General features: G+C 35.9%; 2 protein-coding genes across 2 annotated transcripts; both read left to right on the top strand.

Moving 5' to 3' along the window:
• Nucleotides 1–322: 322 nt before the first annotated feature.
• hibadhb (3-hydroxyisobutyrate dehydrogenase b) lies at nt 323–9,001 on the top strand. The gene is made up of 8 exons (XM_026284325.1): nt 323–463; nt 1,053–1,213; nt 1,469–1,578; nt 1,823–1,944; nt 4,985–5,118; nt 5,210–5,286; nt 5,760–5,916; nt 8,021–9,001. Exons 1-8 carry the CDS (start codon nt 394–396, stop codon nt 8,177–8,179), a joined length of 990 nt encoding a protein of 329 aa, XP_026140110.1. The 5' UTR covers nt 323–393; the 3' UTR covers nt 8,180–9,001.
• Nucleotides 9,002–14,331: 5,330 nt separating this feature from the next.
• hoxa13b (homeobox A13b) lies at nt 14,332–17,180 on the top strand. The gene is made up of 2 exons (XM_026284324.1): nt 14,332–15,340; nt 15,643–17,180. Exons 1-2 carry the CDS (start codon nt 14,713–14,715, stop codon nt 15,882–15,884), a joined length of 870 nt encoding a protein of 289 aa, XP_026140109.1. The 5' UTR covers nt 14,332–14,712; the 3' UTR covers nt 15,885–17,180.
• Nucleotides 17,181–21,001: the final 3,821 nt, after the last annotated feature.

The following is a 21,001-nucleotide window of genomic DNA, read 5'->3' as shown; positions in this document are numbered from 1 at the left end:
ATGCACCTTTTTATTCAAACGAACACATTTAGTTAGTTAACCAGAAAAATTAATATACATACATACACACACACACACACACACACAAATATATATATATATATATATACTTTTTCTAATAAGACAAATGTTTCTGTTTACATATCATAAATACGATTAAATAATTGTATTAAACACAAATGAAAATAAATAGCAGACTGAATAAGGGCAGTTACATGGTTTTTGTTATTATTTTTTCGATTTATCTATTATGAGATTTTAAGGATGTCCCGCCTTCCCTTGAATGTCATTGGACGAAGAGTTCCAAGATCCATGAAACGTATGGAGGCACACGTGTCAGTCATCGATTATCCAATGGCGTCATTGTAAGTCGAAGGTCAAGAGCGAAGCAGCATGGCCGCTCTTTTAAGGGGCTCGCGCTGTCTTGTAGGAAAGTATCATAACCATGTCAACGCCGTGCAGGGTAATGTGTTTGCACCTTTATCCTAAAAATGATGTTTTTGTCTACTACTGTGCACTTCTATGCAGTTTTTCCGCGCGGCAAACATCTGATATAATGCAATGCACTGGCAACTCTCGGTAATAGCTATTAGGCTAAAGTCATTGTGTGTAAATTAAGCCACTGAAACACGAGAAGACAATTAAGTTAACTTATACTTATTGTGAACAGACTCAGCCGCTGTTTAACTAAATGGTGGACGGTTGTTAAATTGTTGCAATTGCAAAGTCTTCTCTTCTGATATATCTATGAGTGAGATTTAATATATAGTATCATGATACGTCAAGTTCATCTAACCGGATTGAAATTTGATCAACATTCTGTGATGCTATTTTTACGGAATCATTTCGTTTTTTTTGTTTGATAACAAAAATGACATTTTTAATCTAATATCCAGTGTATTTGCACATATCTGCCTCTAGCTCAGCATGCAAAGACTTAAGATCTATTCTTAGACTCTGTACGTCATATTTAATCTGTAACAGTCATATGTTAAATGCTGATGTGAAATTCTAAATATGACACTGATTATATAATTCATGTCTCTCTTTAGTCTCCATCAGGTCCATGGCCTCTAAAACCCAGGTGGGCTTCGTTGGCCTGGGGAACATGGGAAACCCGATGGCAAAGAACCTCATGAAACATGGATATCCAGTGATAGCCTCAGATGTATTTCCAGAGTCCTGCAAAGAGCTACAGGAACTAGGAGCTCAGGTCAGGATAACAGACATAAAACTTATCTTGGTCACATCTGACTTGTGTTAAACCCTGCGATGTTCATAGTCATTTGTATTCTGACGGTATAGAGAACCCATTTGTTTCAATAAGTTGTATTTTTCCACACTTTTGCAAAAATCTTTGTGTGATAATATTGTCTTATTCTATTATTTCAGTCTGACAGTACAAGAAAACTTTTTTTTTGTCACATTGCTTGAATTAGACCTACATACTTTTTTTCCCCGTTCTCAGATCCTGGACAGCCCTGCGGATGTGGCAGACAAAGCAGATCGAATCATCACAATGCTTCCCTCCAGCCCCAATGTTATAGATGTGTATACAGGCCCAAATGGCATCCTGAAGTAAGGAAGTCTTAACTAAAAAGTCTATATAGATTTAGCTGAAAAATAGAATAGAGGGTTAAAAAAAAATCCAAGTCAAATCCAACATATATTCATCCATACTTTAAATTTAGATAACGATAACCAGATTAAATTATATTTTAGCTGAATTAATTGTGGTGAGAAATGTTTAAAGTCAGTATTTTAAAGACATGACGCATGTACTGGACAGATCTTGTTTACTGATATCTTTACTTTACAACAGGAAAGTGAAGAAGGGATCCCTACTCATTGATTCCAGCACTATTGATCCAGCTGTCTCCAAGGAAATGGCAGTTGCCGCAGAGAAAATGGGAGCAGTTTTCATGGATGCCCCAGTGTCTGGAGGTGAGATTACAAAAACTGCCACTTCCTACCCAACACGGTATGAATGCTAGACATAGATGCAGTAAATTGCATACTATGTTATGCTATCATCGTGACCTGAAACCTGACTGCCAACAAAATGAATATGTAAGTGCAGACAATGTTTGTTAGTGCATGTTCTTAAAGGTTTCATAAATCACACACCCATAGTCAGTTACGCAACCAATCACTGTCTGGGAATGGGTACAAATGTCTTAAAGAATCTTTGGCTCCAATTCAAGAATTGTGGTTTTCGCAATCACAATTCGCTAAGTCAAATTTCAGGATACACTAGTTACCCAAAGTTTTATTCTCTCTGTCCTCTGTTTCAGTCTGAAATGGGTGATTTGCAGCTTTGTTGATAGGAAAGCGTTTTATCACCTGCTTCATCTTGTCCATTTTCTTAATCCAGCCATTGGTGTGGACCTTTTGAGTTATGGACTAAATCAAAAGCCAGCATCTGGGAATAGATCCTGTGACCTCAACTTATGGTGGAAATGGAGACAAGTGCTGAAAATCAGTGACTTTAATGCCATAATCTCACGTGACCCTTTATTTAGAAACCTATTCTGTAAAGGATAATGCTGTGGCAGATATAGCTGAGGTGTAGACTTTGAGCAAACAAATTTATAAGGTAAGTTTGTAAACCAGCATAGCTGTGATTCCCACACCACTTTTTTTTTTTTTTTTTTGGAATGTTCATCTAGTGTTTGAAGTGCACTACTCACATGATTTATACAATAAACTGGATTTGAATCGTATGCAAATAGGGCCATCTGAATCTGTGCAGAGGTACATTCTTCAGTATCCAATATAAGAGAGCATCGGTAAGAATAATTGCATGTACCTACTAAGGTTTTTTCCTATATAATTACCAAGACATGTAAACTGAGAAGAGAAACTTCACTAATATAGGCAGCAGATTTGCTGTACATAAGTACTTATGTTCCTTTTGTTTTTCTACATTAATGCTTCCACGGTTCATTTTCATTGATTTGACTGATCGTACATGCACAAGTAGTGTGTATGTGTGTATATATATATATATATATATATATATATATATATATATATATATATATATATATATATATATAAAAAATTTTATATATATATATATTTTTTTTTTTTTTTTTTTTTTTTTCTGCTTTGGATTAATATTGTTAGTATCAAAACTGCACTGGGTAAAGCTTGGACCTAAACTAGTTTTGAAAAGCTTTGTTATACTTTATGAATTGGATGCTTTAGACATTAATCTTAATCAAGCAATATTTTGTTCCAGTGGTTCCAAGGACCCAAATTGTTAAAGTCAACTAATATATAAAACCCAAAAGTGTTTGAATAAATCCTTGTTTCTTTGATGTGCAAATGTTTACATTTTTTTTAAATTATTATTATGCAAGTGAATCACAGAAATAAAATTAAAGCGAATGACCCCTTTAAATAGCAATCCCTTTGTGTAAAAATAGAATTATATGAGTCTAGTGTACTATGCACATACTTTTCTCAAATTTTTATGCTGCTTATAAATTTGCCTGAGGTGTGAAAACTACCTGCGTTGTCGACAAGGTTTAACTCAGTCAACAGCTAGTTTGTGCTTTATGGCGATCCTCCTTTTTAATCAGGAAGTTGTTTCCTCTGGTCTTTGGGCACATAAAAACAATGTGCTTCTAGTTTGCTTTCCTTAAATTGTTGCCTCTCCCAATTCGTATGCGTCAGTGGGGTTTGGCTAACCTACCGCTGGACCCACTCTTGGTTTGTGAAGCAGTCATAAGAAATCCACAGACCTGCTCATTCTCTTTACTTAGACCCTCCAGACATTATTCCCAGCTCCGTGTTAGCGCCTGTGAAGGAGGCTTAATCAGACGTGAGCCACAACAAACTGTCCCTGACGTCATGCGTGTCTGTGTTCACGGCAGATGGTGGAGTGCTTGTGTATTTATAGGACTTTCCTCTCTGAGAGTAATTATGGCACTTCGATGGTGTTACATTTTGAAGACACGTCTTCTCAATCTTTTAAGCTTAAAGAGGTTACTGGTATGATGATGTGGAAACAATCACATTAGAGAATCAGTCACTTGTCTTCAGTCACACATTTGATCGAAACTTCACTTCCATTGTTATTGTTACGGTGGTCTTCTGTGGAACTTGTACAACCCCAAATCCAGAGAAGTTGGGATGTTTTGTTAAAATACAATAAAATAAAAAAAAATCTCCTAAAAAGTTGGGACGGAGGCATATATATGTCTCCATGTCAAAGGCACCTTCACACATATGCCAGTGACCCATGCCATTTGCACTGACGCACTCGCATACCATGACAGATATTTGCTTTTGCATCTGTCACTGAAAGTCTGGATGTTTCTTTTTGGTCTTTGGGACTGAGAACTCGAAACCATTTTTCCCAGAAACAAGTTGAAATGTGGACTCCTGAGTACAGCACACCTTTTCACTGTCTTTTTGACTATCTGAGCTCTGGCCCAGAGAACCCGGCAGCATCGCTGCACAGACTTGATGTATAGCTTTCTCCTATAGTAACAGAGTTTCAAGTTGCATTTCTTGATGCAGCAGCAGACTGTTAAGTGACAGCAGTTTTCTGAAGTACTCCTGAGCCTGTGTGGCTATATTTAACACCGCATCATGACCGTTTCTTATGCAATGCCATGGGAGGGCTCAAATGTCAAGCACATTCAACTGAGGTCTCCTGCCTTGCCCTACATGTACTGTGATTTCTCTGGATTCTCTGAACCTTTACACAATATTATGTGTGGTAGTTGGTGAAAGACCTAAATTCAGATTTTTGATTTGACACTTCTCATGAAATTTGGCACAACGTGATGAGAGCCATGACCCAGCTTTGCTTGCAAAGACTGAGATGCTCCTTTTATAGTCAGTCAGTCACTCATGCACGTTTGAAACGACATAAGTGTGGATCAATTACAAAATAAAAATTTTGGTGGGAACTGTAAATTGAGTGTGTGTAATGTACAATATGATCTGCATCATTTTCTATATTTCTCAGGTGTTGGTGCTGCCACTTCAGGTAAGCTCACCTTTATGGTTGGTGGGCCAGAGGAAGAATTCAATGCAGCCAAGGAACTTCTGACCTGTATGGGTGCTAATGTGGTGTACTGTGGCCAAGTTGGCACTGGACAGGTACAAACAGGATGTTTTTAAGAATATAGTGCCATTCTTAGAAAGGTGCTGATTTATTTCTGGTCATAATCTCTCTCTTCCTTGTTTGTAGGCAGCTAAAATCTGCAACAATATGCTGCTGGCCATTGGGATGATTGGAACAGCAGAGACCATGAACTTGGGAATCAGGTGCAGTTCACAGATGAATAACTTGAAGGAACAGTGCATCCAAAAATGAATATTGGATGGAAATGTACTCCCTCTCAGGGCATCCAAGATATAGATGAGTTTGTTTCTTCTTCAGAACAGATCCTCTGCAGTGAATGGGAGCCGTCAGAACCCAAAATAGTTGATAAAAGCATCACAATAATCTACACTGATTCAGTCTGTCGATAAACATCTTGTGAAGTGAAAAGCAATGTGTTTGCATTTTAACCTAAAACTCTCACTTCTGGCAAAATTATGAGTACATTTTTTTTTTTTTTCGCAAATCTGTTCTGATGAAGAAACTCACTCACATCGTGGATGTGTACATTTTCAGCTAAAACTATAATACAGATGATTCAATTAAACAGCTGTCTTGGTGCATTTACTTTTCTACAGATTGTATTAATTTCTACTTTTTAACCGGAATGGCTTTGTATTGATTTGTGCATTCACAGATTAGGGCTTGACCCTAAACTTCTGGCGAAGATCTTGAACATGAGCTCTGGCCGCTGCTGGTCAAGTGACACATACAACCCTGTCCCGGGAGTTATGGAGGGAGTGCCCTCGGCAAACAACTACCAGGGTGGCTTCGGAACTACACTCATGGCCAAGGTTTGCATGTTTTTTTTTTATATATATATATATATATATATATATATATATATATATATATATATATATATATATATATATATATATATATATATATATATATATATATATATATAAAATATTCATTTCTACTGTGGTTACTACTAATATAAGGGGTAGCTAATAAACAAAATAGCTAATTAGTCAAGTCCACTTTTTGTATTGGTGTTCAAATGTTTGGAATAAAGTGTTTTTGAGAAGTTTGGTATAGGGCTGCACAATCGAATTTCTTATCGCAATTACAATTATGGATGCCAAATTATGTTATCGTTCAAAGGGGCAATTAATCGTTCAAAATCCACTTATGTTATTCTGCATTTTTATCTTTCTACGTTTTACCTTTAGGGTTTTTCCCATTTATTTTTATTTTAGTTTTTAAAAAAAAAATTCAAGAAACCAATCCAATGTATAGGACATTTAAGGCTTAATACAATAGAAAAGCACAAAGTTTTTCAGTTAGTGTTTTCAGCTTTTTTTCATTTTCATATAAAAACTACAGCATGCAGTTGCATCGAACAATGTTATAAACATCATTTAGTGTAAATTGTGGTAATCATAATTAATAATTACAATTTCAAGGGAATAATCAACAATTATGATTTTTATCCTAATCGTGCAGCCCTAGTTTCATACGTTTTTGTTTAGCTACAAAAACAGTAAAAATGGTATGTGAAAATATTTTAAAATGTAATTTATTCCTGCTGAATTATCTTTTATTCTATTGTGCTGATTTGCTGCTAAATAGGGATGTTCAGCAGCCAACATTTATCATTTAATTTCGGAATAAGTGAAAATACTGAATAAATTGTACCGAACAATTAGATGTTGCACTCAAAAGAGCAACCAGTGCAGAGTGAGAGGCTTGCACTATATAATGCAGCAAACTTGTCGGCAGTGTGGAAACATTTAAAACTGTCAGAGAAAGATGGAAAAATCATTAAGCACTTACAGCACATCACAGGCCTTCAACGAGAAGAGGAGGGGGTGGTTGTTGCTGGTTACTGTATGATGCTTTAAATTGCGTAATGGCCTTAAACAATTGGTAAATAAACTGCAGAATGTTATATTTTGTAATACACACATAAATTGCCTGTTTTCAGACAGTGATGATGAGTTTGTTAGTCAGGGTTCAAAGTCCAAAGCATGACCAAAATCTGTGCTGAAACGGTGTTACTCGTCAGTTGCTCGGTATGATATTTATGTATTTTTACAAGGCATGGGACAATACGATACGGGCGACAAACATCTTTCCAAATTCGTAATGAGAATAATTTCTAAATCTGCTGTTGTCCACAAAAAGAAGCACTGAGGTCTTCCTGTGGTATCTGCCAAAATAAAAGCTGAGAAAAAGCAACTCCATCATCATTCATAAGTGTTAGTTTTGTAATCTTTGTTCTGTAAAATAGAAAAAAGACAATTACAACCGCTCATTCTCTTTTCTTCGGCAAGGATGCATTTATTTGTACAGTAAAAAAAAAAAAAAACTGATTCAAGAAGGGGGTCTCAAAAATGGTTTGTCGGTATAATGTCTGCTAGAAAGTTTTAAAATGTTCAGTGTTAAAAAAAAAAATTAATTGTTGTTTGGTAACTGATTTATTTTCTTTGGAAAGCAAGACCAAACAGTAAAAAACACATTTTGGCTATTTAATTTATGCAGTGGTACAAAATTATAATAATAATTGCCAAAACGCATGGGGGGAAAAGAAAACATGGAAAACCATGATCAGTATTCAGCCTTCTGCCCAGTGTTTCATTTTGTTTGGTTTCTGCCTTGGCCAATAATTGTTTTTGTCAATGTATTTCCACTGCTAAATAAACACTTATTATATACTGCTACCACTGATACATTAATAAATGTTAATGCTGTTGTCACATTTCCCACTGCTGTTAAATATTGTGAGGTGGGGGGGGGGCTGCATTTTCATTTAGTTATTTTCTTCTTTAAATTGCCTTGAGACCCCGTATTCCGATGCACATAACCTTATTTTTAAATGCAAGAACACATCTAATAGTTAACTTTTCAAATGCTTATATCTCATGGACATTTTCTATCATTTATCCTCAGGATCTGGGACTTGCTCAGTATACAGCAACTAACACAAAGACACCAGTGCCATTGGGCTCTCTGGCCCATCAGATTTACCGCATGATGTGCGCACGCGGCTACGCCAGCAAGGACTTCTCATCCGTCTTCCAGTTCCTTCGAGAAGAGGAGGGCCAGTAGACGGCGACCCTCTCTGTCCCTTCCACAGCCTTACCCAGCACTGCCTGCCTTTCACATGAGCTGACATGCAAAACTTTGACCCCACTATGTGATTTCATTGGCATGCGTGTGCTTGGGAGCCATAAATGAATGAGTGAACACATATCTAGATAGGATGGTAGTGGGAAAGACGTGTGTGTGTGTGTGTGTGTGTGTGTGTGTCATGTTTGAGGCTGTGAGTTCCTTACCTTTGTGGGCCCACTCATGTACAATTAGTAATCCACCAATCACTTGATGAGATGCTGTGAATTAAATTTTTGTTCTTGCCTTAGTTGCGGTTCTGTAGGCTAACAAAAATGTAAAGACCACAAACTCGCAAGACTCCGATCAGCCGTTACACTCCTTTTCATTGCATATGTCCAATTTTAGTTTGTATGTCTTTAATATATCTTGCTGTGGGCTAGTCTTTGAAATTGTTAATGGTGTTTGATCTACATGTTGTATTCATGTACATTTAAACACCTGAAAATTAAAGCAGGAAATACCTGTAGTTTTGATGTTAAGACTGGCGTGTTGATGCATGTTTATAACACCTATTTTTTCAGTTCTTCACAAACCTGGAAACTGAAGTTGTATTGTAAGGGTACTAAGCAAGATTTACAATTGCATAGGTAATCCTGATGAATGCGGTTGACCAGTTAAAATGATGTAACAAAGCACATAGTTTTACCTGGTCTCCTCCCTCTCTTCAAGGTCAAGCAGTGAATCTTTATGAAGCCTCACCTTGAATTCAGCAGCACGTAACATGCACAATAAAGATGACTCATCAACACTACAAATCTTTTACACATCAAGGAAATTGTATCATTTAAGTTTCATGTTCTCAGTATTAGACTGGATGGGATAATTCACCCACAAATAATTCTGCAATTCAAATTTTTTTCTCATAGACTGCAAAAGAACATCTTTCGCTGAATGTTTTGAAGTGTTTATATCAAGTCAGCGCGGATCAAAACAATATAAGACCCCACTGACTTTAATTGTATGGACAAAAATATAATTTGTTGTATTCTAAAATATAAATTCATAATGGCTTGGAAAGCCATTAGAATGATTAGATGATAACCGGTCAGGAGCCTAGTAAAAATTATATTCAAGCAATCATTAAATATGTAATTTCGTCTGTTTGTGTGCCCTGGTTGGTTTCCATCACATTTCCGATAAGCTAATAATGATACAATCTTAGATACATTGTGAGGAACACATTTAGGTTTGGCTTCATGACTCTTAACTTTTTCCCTCAGAAATGTTCATTGATGCCCCATCATCTCTCATTGTGTTTCGCCTCTTTTTGTCAAACTCACTTTTGCTGTCCTGGTTTTCCAAAACGAGGGAAAAAGCAGTCAGTGGTATGTTTCTGATCTACCCACCAAAGAGCCACAGAGAGGCCATAATGCTAGAGGTCACATGATCACAGGACAAACCCATAAAAAGTCCATTAAGCATGGAGGCCTAAGTGCTGTGTTGTTATCTAGTTGGCAGGTCTTACAAACAGAGGACTATGGGGTAGTTAGACTTCAAGCAGCCCAAAACCCGGAATCCCATTCCGGTTTCACCCATGACCCTTTCTGGTCCCTCTGGTCACTGAAAAAATAATAATAATCATTTCTCAGAGCTAAAGATTTTTTAGACCGAAAAAAGAAATTGTATATCTTTTTTATTCGTTGTTTTGTTTCTTTTCTCTCTTTTTTTTTGTCAAGCTTAGTCGCTTCAGAATCGGAGTATGTGGACAATCATCATCAACTGACTAAAGGCCACGTGGTGAACAATAACATTAAATGGCAATTTCTTCTTCGTTTTTTTTTTTTTTTCTTTTTCTTTTTTGTTTATTAACCTATTTTTTGCCTAGCTGTTAAAGGTGTATCGATTGAATAAAACGTTTCTAAAACTATCCGACTGATGGGAACTCTTATATGATTATGGTACAGCTCAGACGTGAGATCTCCGAGTTAATATTCACAAGTGTGCGCATTCTTTATGTGTAATTGTAATTATATTGTAATTTGACACGATTTTTGTACAGCAGTTCGTTTCAGACAAACACTTTGGTAACACTTGTTTATATATATATATATATATATATATATATATATATATATATATATATATATATATATATATATATATATATATATATATATATAATTTCTGACATGATCAACATAGACAAGACACCTATTCAATATTCAAAGTAAAACTCTTGCTGCGTCATGCTCCGTGAACGACGAGTTCTCTCAAATAATATTTAATGTTTGATTTAATTAAAATTCTCATGTGACAAATACGTACAGTATAGTTTCAAGTGTTTTATTTAATTGTATGGACCTTGACACGTGCAGAAGGTGTGGTCGAAAGAGGATATGTGTCCTACTACTTAGATTTTGAGTTTGGTGTAATGTGGTTGTTAGATTTAACTATACTTGAAATAAGCTTCAGCATGCCAACAGAGACCTCACTATCTGGATTTCCAGAACAGACAGGTTTGATGACTCAGAAAATAAAACCACGATATAGAATTCCGGTGTGTTTATCGTAAAAAATATATATAATAATAAAATAAAATTAAAAATGGATCCCATGCAGTGAATCGATCCCACTCGTTACCTTTATATTTATCCGAACAAGCTTTGTTTTATTTCATTATTTTCACACATTGCTTAATTAAAAAAATTTCTATAAATTATCATTGTATTTAGTAATTAAGTATTAATACTCAGATTCATAATCTTTGAGATTCAAAAACTGCATGGGACCAAACTTTTGTTTGAAAAATGTTTTTCTAAAAAAGGATTTTAGAAAGTTCTTTTATTGGGGTCCCATCCACCCCCAGCACTTTATCTACAAACTTGTTTTATTTAGGACAATTAATGTTTACGTTAATTGGAATCTATTCGTCTCTTATAATAGCCATTAAACGAGTTAAATAAAAAAATGTCTATTTAGTCTTTTCGCTACAATATCTAGGCCTATACATATAACACGCATGTAACACAAAAATATTTTTCAGTCAAACTCTTTGGCTTCAGAGAAAGATAATTATTCCTATGACGAATGTTTGGACTTTGAATCATGATGTGCCAATAAAACTATTTATTCCACTTCATTAAAACATTAACTAAGATAATGCGCTCTTTGGTAGCCTAAATCAGGGGAAAAAATAGATTGTAAAAAAATATTTTCTCTCTTTTTAATGCTTGGGCTTAACTTTTCATTCATTATTGTTGCATAATAAAGGTGGTTGGAAATATTTTATCAGCACTGAGAGTACAATGATTCGAGTTTCTGCTTTTAAAGCATCGAAGTTGAGACATTTATGAAACATTTGCATTTATTTTAATACAGTTTTATTCTAAAGCAACACTAACCTGCAGGAAAACACAATTATCCAAATTCAGTTTCAACTATTTATCTGCGAATTATATTATTCCATATTTCAATATGATTTCATCTGAATTGTTTTGTAGCACAGGGTAAAGGCGATGTATACATTGTTCCCAAAAGCCTATTTGATTACTGCATTAATTAAATTTTTCGTGCATTAGATTTTTAATAATTAATGGTATTAATAGTCTATTACATTTACTTGATTAATATGTAACCTAGTGTTTTAGATCGGTGTGGCCACAATCATTCCACAATACCAATGCCGTGCAGGTTTTTTTTTATAGATATTTCTGACCAATTTCCGTAGCACACATTTAAAAAGTTGTCTACGCTTTATCTGATCATGTAAAACTGTGTCAAACAGCGTCATACGAATGATTTAAATTGAAAGTAGGCTAATTCTGGCCATTATTTCAAATGACAATTTTATCTACATTTGCAAACATTTCTATCAACCCATTAATAATTAGTAGGCGACAGCAGTGTTAGTATGTGTCTGAAATGTAGCGCAGGTGACATTAAGTGAGATCTAATTATGTGCTATTTTATAACGTAACGTACAAAATAAGATCTCAAGGCTTCGTGCCTCTCAAATGGGCTATTTGCTTTTAATACATTTACTCAAGCCCCTAAAACTTTGTGTTCATTGGTTTTCGTGAGTGTAACAACAAGATAAGTAAAAGCTATACCGCTTTCAGAATCTGAACCTGAAATTAAAAAAGATATAGGCAGCTAAATTTGCATTTCACACCGTTCGTTTGCTCTGTTTTTGGGGAGATATTAGATCCATGCCTCGCTGTATCTTTGTTGGTGGTTGAAACTGTTAACACCAAGTCTTATTTCAGTCCATTGAAATTAGAGACACATTTAAAGAATTATTTATTTTATTTTTATGCTATCCTCAAAGTGATTTAAATGATCCTAAATCTTAATACCACAAACGTAGCAGTAAAATATTGAAATATCTAATTTTTAATTAATACGCTCTTTGAATTTGTACATGTAAAGTAGCATATCTATACATATTAAATAGTCCGTAGTTGGCCTGCTCACAGGACTAAAGTAGCCTAATATAGTCTAAAAACAGTAGGGCTGCCGTGTTTACGTAAAATCTTTTGGAAACAATAGATTTTTAATGCTGAGGAATGAAAAAGGTCGCATCATCTATTTTCAAGGTTAATTCAGAAGTGCATTGAATCTTCTGGTTCTAGTGCAGCAACAATTCTCACGTCCGTCTGTACACATGTTGACTTTGTTTTGTTTTTTACACAGCTCAGCTATTGTGAGAGGGTTCGAACAACGCTGAACGTTAATAGCTCAAGAAACCTTAAAAAGATCAAATAGGGACTTGGCGCCTCACAAGCCAGTGTTTGCACGCCACCAGCGAGCTGATTTCCTGTGGACTCTGCTGGATATGAGCGAATACAAACGGCTGCCCGCTAACCAAAAAAGGCCTTATTCTTTAATAGCACTCCAATTTATCAGTTTATCATTTTTCTGTGCTCCTCATAAACAGCTATGCTGCGTGCACATGACAATAAAAACTAAATTAGGAATTAATCTATTGTTTTAAATCCCCTTAAATAGCCTCACTGGCTGATATTATTCAACATTAATGTAACTCGGTGCTTCTCAGATAACCAATGGTCAACAATATTATTGACTATTTTAAAGAATAATTCCAAAACGAAGTAGGTTTATTCATTTAACCGCAACACATTTTTGAGTTTGAGTTTGTTAGCCTTCAATTCACTTCAACATAATAATAATAGGCTACAATAAAAAATTTTTTTACCATTTATGTCATAGAGTAGCCGACGATATCCTCGTATTGGACACTATAGCCGCTCATCCTGTGAGCCAATTTCAGAAAAAAATAAAATAACGGATTTGAAATAAGATTGAAATAAATTTGATTATTTGTTAATGCATCCTATATTACACTGTTTTATAATGACACTAATAATCGACACCTAATAGGTAATAATAATATTCATATTTCAATGTTTATCGTTGATTTATTATTATTGTTATTTATACGAATAATATAATAATATAATAATATCGTCTTGCTATAATTCCAGCAGTGTCAGACCACTGTGCCAAGACATCAGATACCCAAAGCTGCAATGAAGACACGTTCATGCTGAATCTGTGGCATCACAAGCAGTAGTAATACCTTTGTGCTCCTGTTTACAATGCACCCGGAGATGTGTGGTTGTTTCCTGCCAGACGGTCTAGCCTTCAACGACAACAAGGGCCCTGGCTAGACTGCAACTTTCAACTTGACCTTGGCCTCCAGCCGTGCATGTGTAACTCGTATGTAAACGAGTCTTGCCAAATTGTGGGCTGGATCTCTAGCCGTATAGAGTAATAAACTGGTGGTCATTTTCATAAAGTGTGATTTGTTATTTGACAATTTCATGGGGCTCGAAATGGTCGATTGTGTGGTGGTTCACTGAGGCTGTGCAAAATGCTGTATAGTCAAAAATACATAAAGAAAGAAAATAGCCGCTTTTAGACTTTATGCTTCCTTATTTAATTTTCACATCATCAAATGGCTTGGAAGAAAAGCAAATGCATTTCTTTTAAATAAAAAAACAGCATGGGAATAGAAGGTGAGTTCGAAACGCCACCAGATTAAAAAAGAAATACAATAAAGTTAAGATGTCCCGTTTTCATCACTGTTAACTGTTTAAATAGTATGTGAGAAAATGATATTTACAAATGTGCAATAATCTCACTGTTAAATTGAAGGCTATACTTATAAATGAAGGTGCGTAATATATTCCAGTCCCATTGCGCAATGGAATGGCACTTGGCTTCCTCGTCAAGATAAAGCTTATCGCCAGAATCTTTATATCTATTTTGACCAAATCCCTCCACTTTGTTTCAGTTCAGTGCAGTACGCTTGTCTTGCTAGATCGGCGTTATCTCCAGTTTAGACGTTTATCAGCCTCTTTGCATGTCACGTGCCTCCACTCGTCCAATAATAGTTGGATCCTGACGCACACGGGACGCGTGGGTATCTGTTACTCCACTGATCCACTGCTTCCCCTTCAGTCTTGGGGAATTCTAAAAGAGCTGCTAGGCTCCATGTAGGGCGTGCTATGACAGCGTCTTTACTCCTCCATTCCCGCTGGATTGACCCGGTGATGTTTCTCTATGACAACGGCTTGGAGGATATGAGCAAAAACATGGAAGGATTTGTGGGAGGCAATTTCGCTGCTAACCAGTGCAGGAACCTTATTGCGCACCCGTCTTCTTTGGCCCCGAGCACAACCTACACGTCGAGTGAGGTGCCAGGATCGGGCATGGGGGAACCTGTCAAACAATGCAGTCCGTGTTCAGCCGTACAGAACTCTCCCAGTGCTTCTTTGCCCTATGGATATTTTGGCGGCAGCTATTACCCGTGTAGGATGCCCAAGTCCTGCACGCAGCCCAGCTCCTATGGGGAAAAATACATGGACACGTCTGTTTCTGGAGAGGAGTTCCCTTCCCGTGCTAAGGAATTTGCCTTCTACCAAGGTTACTCATCTGGCCCTTACCAGCCTGTGGCGAGTTACCTCGACGTGCCAGTCGTCCCTGCGCTGAGCACCCCTGCGGAACCCAGGCACGAGTCTCTTCTGCCCGTCGAAACGTACCAGCCCTGGGCAATCACGAACGGATGGAGCAGTCCGATGTACTGTCCTAAAGACCAAACACAGTCAAACAGCTTATGGAAATCGTCTATTCAAGGTAAAAAAAAAAAAAATCTGTTTTATTATATTAGGGAGGGAAATAGCCAACGCACTAGGGATTTAAACGAAAAATGTAGTGTGCGTAAAATTGACCTTTAGGCCTACGAATAGCAAGTGTTATTTAAAAACGAACTTCCCCGTTATGTTAAAAGCCTATTTCATTCGACGTTTAGATGTTTTATTTGTTGCATTGCTTTGAAGACACATTGTGTTTTTATTTTCCAGTTTAATTATTTAACAATTCTGACATTTCCATTACGCTTGAACCAACCTTATTTTGGTTTCCTTCTGACCCCCTAGACACCGTCTCGGGTGGCGATGTAGCCTCAGTGCGTCGAGGAAGAAAGAAGCGGGTTCCCTACACCAAGGTTCAGCTGAAGGAACTAGAACGAGAATATGCCACAAATAAGTTCATAACCAAGGACAAACGAAGAAGGATATCTGCTCACACAAACCTGACCGAGCGGCAAGTGACCATCTGGTTTCAAAACAGACGGGTGAAGGAGAAGAAAGTGGTCAACAAGTACAAGGGCATCAGTTAAGGTCTGAAAGAATGACAAACTGAGATACCAAAGGGGTATAAATGGAAGGACCTTCAACATTATTTATTCTGAAATCCATTCCATCATCATCTGTTCGACGTCGAGATGCGCAGGGGGGAAAATCTATATTTTACTTCCCTGTGTAGCCTACAAATTGCCAAGACACTGACACTGATAAAAGGCGAAGATACTGCTCAAGAACAATGAACCCATATTCACCACTTGTTTTTTTATTTTTTATTTTTTGGTCTATAATGCAAGCTATATTAAGGCAAAGACGTGGGAGGAATGTAAAATACACGTTCATCTTAGAAAATCAGTGAAGTATAAACAAACAAAACCATGGAATTTCGTGTATTTTTTATTTTTACACATCAGAAACAACTGTACCTTTTAGACTGTAGATGTGCATGCTACGCTAACTGTACAGTAAATTTACCCCAAGTCGTGACAGAGTTTTGTTTTGAGCTTTTATTTTCTATTTACCCGTGCATTTGTATATAGCAAAAGTGGCTTCCGTGGAAATACATTAATGTGTTACTCCAGACAGTATGCAAATAAAACTCCCCATATTAAATGATGTACTGCCATATTTGTATCTTTATAATTATTACGAATGTCAACATTCTGCCAAATTGTTTATTGTAAATTATCAGTTTCTTTTTAATGTATCGATTGAATTCAATTCCCAGAAAAGAATGAGTAAAATAGAAGGATATCAGCTGCTAATACGAATAGATGTGATGTTGTTGTCTTTAGCCAAATCACTGATGAGACGTGAAAAGTGATTTCTTTTTTTGTCCCAGAACAAATGTTCTCCAAGAGCCCATTTCCGTGAGCGTAACGGTGCTGCCATCTAGTGGCAAAAATATGTATCTGCCTTAACTTCCCGCAGATGGTTCATTGTTCCTCATAGAAGTATTTGCGAAAAACCTCTGAAATCTGAGAACTCTAGATTCGTGTTTGCGTTATTAAATAGCAAAGAAGTTAAAAGTTTGTATAATAACCCGTTTTGCGTATTCCCAGTCATCTGACTTGACAATGACTTTGGATTCCAAAAGTCTGTAGTAAAATAGCTATAAAATCAGTGTTTGAGTCGATGTTTTCTGTGCTTTCTGCAATTTATTTTGCAGTGTAAATGAACCTACTTGAATCTGAATCATACAGTCAAAAATATAAATTCGAGAAAGAGGGGAGTGAAAGGCAGAGGAAAAAGTATGCAGTCCGATATTAGTAGACTATTTACTTCTCCGAATGATCTTTAGCCTATAAAGCATAGCAACGACCTAAATACAGTTAAAGAAGGCAGCTTTTAGAGTTGGCTACTGAAGTATGTTTTGCCATATTGCCATGTTGTGCCATGGCTTTCCGAAACAAAATTACAAAATAGTGTGGAAACCTTTTCCTCCTTTCAGGTTTCAACTAGCAAGCATTTACAGTGACACTATAATTTAAAATATAAATAAATTGCATCAAAACGTCTTGCTGAAATCAATTTACTCATAAGAGACAACCCTAACAAAAGGATATCTGAAATAAAGAAAAGGAAAGAAAGAAAGAAAGAAAGAAGGAAAGAAAGAAGGAAACAAAGAAACCTTTAGAAAAACCGAAAACGAATAAACAGACGTAGAATATAAAAACGCGCGAAGGAAAACTGGTAAAGTGACAGCTTCAAATGTGTATGTCATTATTTAAGAAATTGATTATTGTTAACCCAACAAATGCATTTTAGAAATGCATACTTTTGGTACACCAATTGCTTAAATTAAATCCAAACCCAGTGCCACTAAGACATCAGTAGTTTTAAGAATACAATAAACACTAGCACCAGAAATGAAATGCAATCATATTAAATAATCTAGATTATTAGGCTACTTGGCTTTTTATGTTTGCATTTGCAAAATTATCAAACCACAACGTGTAAAGTTTCACCACCAACATCTTTAATCTGAAAAAAAAAAAAACGATAACAGCAGTTAATCTCTGTAGTCTACGTTTTTTTTAAGAATCAGAAAGATGTAATTTTTCATTTACTTATTGTGCTTGACACAGAAATGATACAATTGTATTTCAAATAAGATGATACACCTTAATCGTTTGTTTCATTAACAATTCCCATTGATTCGAATCTATTTTATTCTACAAATGCGTAAAATAACAAACCTTTACATTTAAAGAGAATTTGCACCAGTAATTCGTAATTTGTTTCTCACTGCTGAGTAGTCACAAATAAATGATCTCTCTGTGGGATGTGAAGGAAGGCAGCCTATGAGCTGTGGTCTCCAAAAATGTCTGAGCAGACGGAAAATGTGGAGAGAAGCATATGGACGGGATTCACACTGTTTGCGTTTCAACACGCATTTTAATTTGGACTGTGCTGCCACCCAACGGCATTAAAGGAAATGACATATTAGTAAACCATCGGTTCTAAGTGTTGGAGACGGTCTGTGTAGAATTAAATATGATACTTTTGAGTAATTTTCAGTATAGCCTGTAACAATATTTCATGTTATAAAATTGTACTTTTTGGTCAAATGAAATATTTGATGTTTATATGCTCTTGGATATGAAGGATATATTCCTTTTACAAGGCTATACAAATATAGCTTATAATGTAGCATAATCCCCGAACACAAGTTAGGGGAAATGTGAAAAGTAATATGATAGTATTGTTGCCTGCTTATTTTTCCGTAAAAACAAAACAACAACGACAACAAATCCATTGTCGTTTTCTTTTATTGCTCATACGAAAAACAACATTTTAACATTAGGTGCCTACTGCAGAATCAACAAGAATGTTTAAATTAAGCATACATTTTGAAGAACTTATCGTACACAATCTGATTTCATATAAGGCCTTTATATATTCATTTTTTTTATCAAACCGATAAGCACTTTAGGAACACAAAATTTGTATAAAAGTTTAAAACCGTATCGGTTTTTGTTTACAGTCGCACAAAGTGTTATTGTGTTTTTACTTTAAAAAGATGACCTAACAACCTGTTTAATAATATCCTTTCTTATAGATAGGCTACTATTGAGAGAAAATTATCATTTATTAACATGCCTTTTATAATTAATATTTAGATACTATATTAAGTCAAAAAATGAACTGAATGAGACGAAAGCATTCTTTAAAAGTGTTTTAATAGTTTCTTTTTCTATTTTATGGCATTTAAGTGCAGGACGCACAAACCCTTTCTTATCAAAGTTATTTTTTGAGCAGTATTGTTTATCTATCTATCTATCTATCTATCTATCTATCTATCATATATATATGAAGAGTTCAGATGCAAAAGCCTCTAAATGCCATCAGAAATTTGCATCTAAAATTAGGATTTTTATCAAGCTCCTATGCTTAGGTTGAGTCATTTTACTTTAATGGCAATGTGCAGGTCCTTTGCCAGACTATTAAATTGAAATAACTGAAAATAAATATAGGAGCCTGATAAAAATCCTAATTTTAGATGAAAGTTTCAGATGGCATTTAGAGGCTTTTGCATGTGAACTCTTCATATATATATATATATATATAGCCTACACACAAACTCACCTACTAAGCGGTTACGGAGTTAAAAACTACAAATGCACATACCTACCTTGTCCAAACCTATATTTTCAAAGAGCCTTTATAATGGCAGCATCGTGTCAATTCTATAGTGGAGGAAAAAATTAAAAGTGGGACCTTAACTGCATTGCGGCAAAATGCAGGGAAAAGACGATCTGAGCTAATTAAATGCACCAAAGCGTATAAGGCCACTCGACAGTAATATCACATCGATCTGACATTGTCGTTTTTTTTTTATTAATCACAAGCAAATGGTCTACTATTAAACCGCTTTTTCAAGAAAATTAAAAGCGGTCTATAATCGATGAATGCATTTTTTTTTTTCATGATTAACAATTATTAAAACGGCACGTTTAGCCTATTTCTAAATGGCATTGAAGTTTTATTTATATTTACAATAATAATACATTTCTAGACATCACTGAAGAACATCTATAAATCAGTAATTCCAATCAAAGACCTTTGCTATTTAAACACTCTAAATCTGTAGAAAAAGAATTGAAATTGTTGTGGAATTAACTGGATGTCAATTGTCAACTGGATGCAATTATACGCGAGCTTTACTGCTTTTACAATACAACTGAACGTATTAGTACAATTTCAGATGAGAAGTCTGGGGGAGGAAAAATCTAAAGCCACAGCTTTTCAAAGTGGACTGAAAAAGGCGTCTAACACAGAACAAATTTCGTTTGTTCTTAGTAGTAGCCTATGTAGCCTATGAAGTGATGACAAATTGACTTGAACTGTACCAATTACTGTGCTTCTCAAGAAAGAAGTGCTAACTTGAGCCAGTGCGAAAAGTTATCGGTCATTTGCGTGATTCCCTGATTCCAGTGGGTCGAAAACAATCCTGCAAGAAAATGCCAAAGTTTCGTGCAATATTACAATTACTGGTGGAAACCCGGGGCGCTGTTTGGGCTATTTGTAAACAACCAGTGACCCTCACCCTTTCACGAACTTGAGGTCTTGTTCTCAAACTCTTAAACATGCCAAAAGGAAATGCAAAGTTTTAATCTGTTACTTTGTATAGTCACGTGGAACCAGTGGCAGTATCGCTACACTGAACAACATCTTCTATTATAACCTATAAATAATATAAAAAGTTAGCTACTGATCGAAACATGCATGATAACCTTCTATCTAAACGTGCATTGGATCTTATGTTTTTAAACCTGGAAGATGCGCTAAAAACATCATTCTCACCCGATACAACGCACGGGGCCGTTGTCTCTCTTTACTATAGCTAGTACTGTTACCCGTGACTTCAGGTCTCATTGAAGTTCACGAATTCCAAGTAGGTGGCGTCTCATGATCACTCTCCGACGGCCATGGCTTGTCTGAGCTGACAATGGCTGGAGGAAGATACCAAGAGCACCATAAAACCACGTATGTCCTAGACTGGTTTTAGTTTTCATCGGCTCCCAGCGCAAGATTACTCATTAAAAGCCTTAATATGACGATATTGATAAAGGAAATCACCCAAAACAGCGCGTTTTCGTTGTTGAACATGGCAGCCGGTTTTTACGGCATATTCCTGGTTAGATTTTGT

Source organism: Carassius auratus, chromosome 16, assembly GCF_003368295.1.
Source record: "Carassius auratus strain Wakin chromosome 16, ASM336829v1, whole genome shotgun sequence".
Taxonomy (NCBI): Eukaryota; Metazoa; Chordata; class Actinopteri; order Cypriniformes; family Cyprinidae; genus Carassius; species Carassius auratus.
The sequence above is the reverse complement of the archived record's forward strand: the minus strand, read 5'-3'. Positions and strand labels throughout refer to the sequence as shown.

Excerpts from the sequence above, each read along its gene's own strand:
- hoxa13b (XM_026284324.1), top strand. The coding sequence starts at position 14,713 with ATGACAGCGTCTTTACTCCTCCATTCCCGCTGGATTGACCCGGTGATG. Across the intron at positions 15,341-15,642 it reads ATGGAAATCGTCTATTCAAG|ACACCGTCTCGGGTGGCGAT; the intron begins GTAAAAAAAAAA and ends CTGACCCCCTAG.
- hibadhb (XM_026284325.1), top strand. The coding sequence starts at position 394 with ATGGCCGCTCTTTTAAGGGGCTCGCGCTGTCTTGTAGGAAAGTATCAT. Across the intron at positions 1,214-1,468 it reads TACAGGAACTAGGAGCTCAG|ATCCTGGACAGCCCTGCGGA; the intron begins GTCAGGATAACA and ends CCCCGTTCTCAG. Across the intron at positions 1,945-4,984 it reads GGATGCCCCAGTGTCTGGAG|GTGTTGGTGCTGCCACTTCA; the intron begins GTGAGATTACAA and ends TATATTTCTCAG.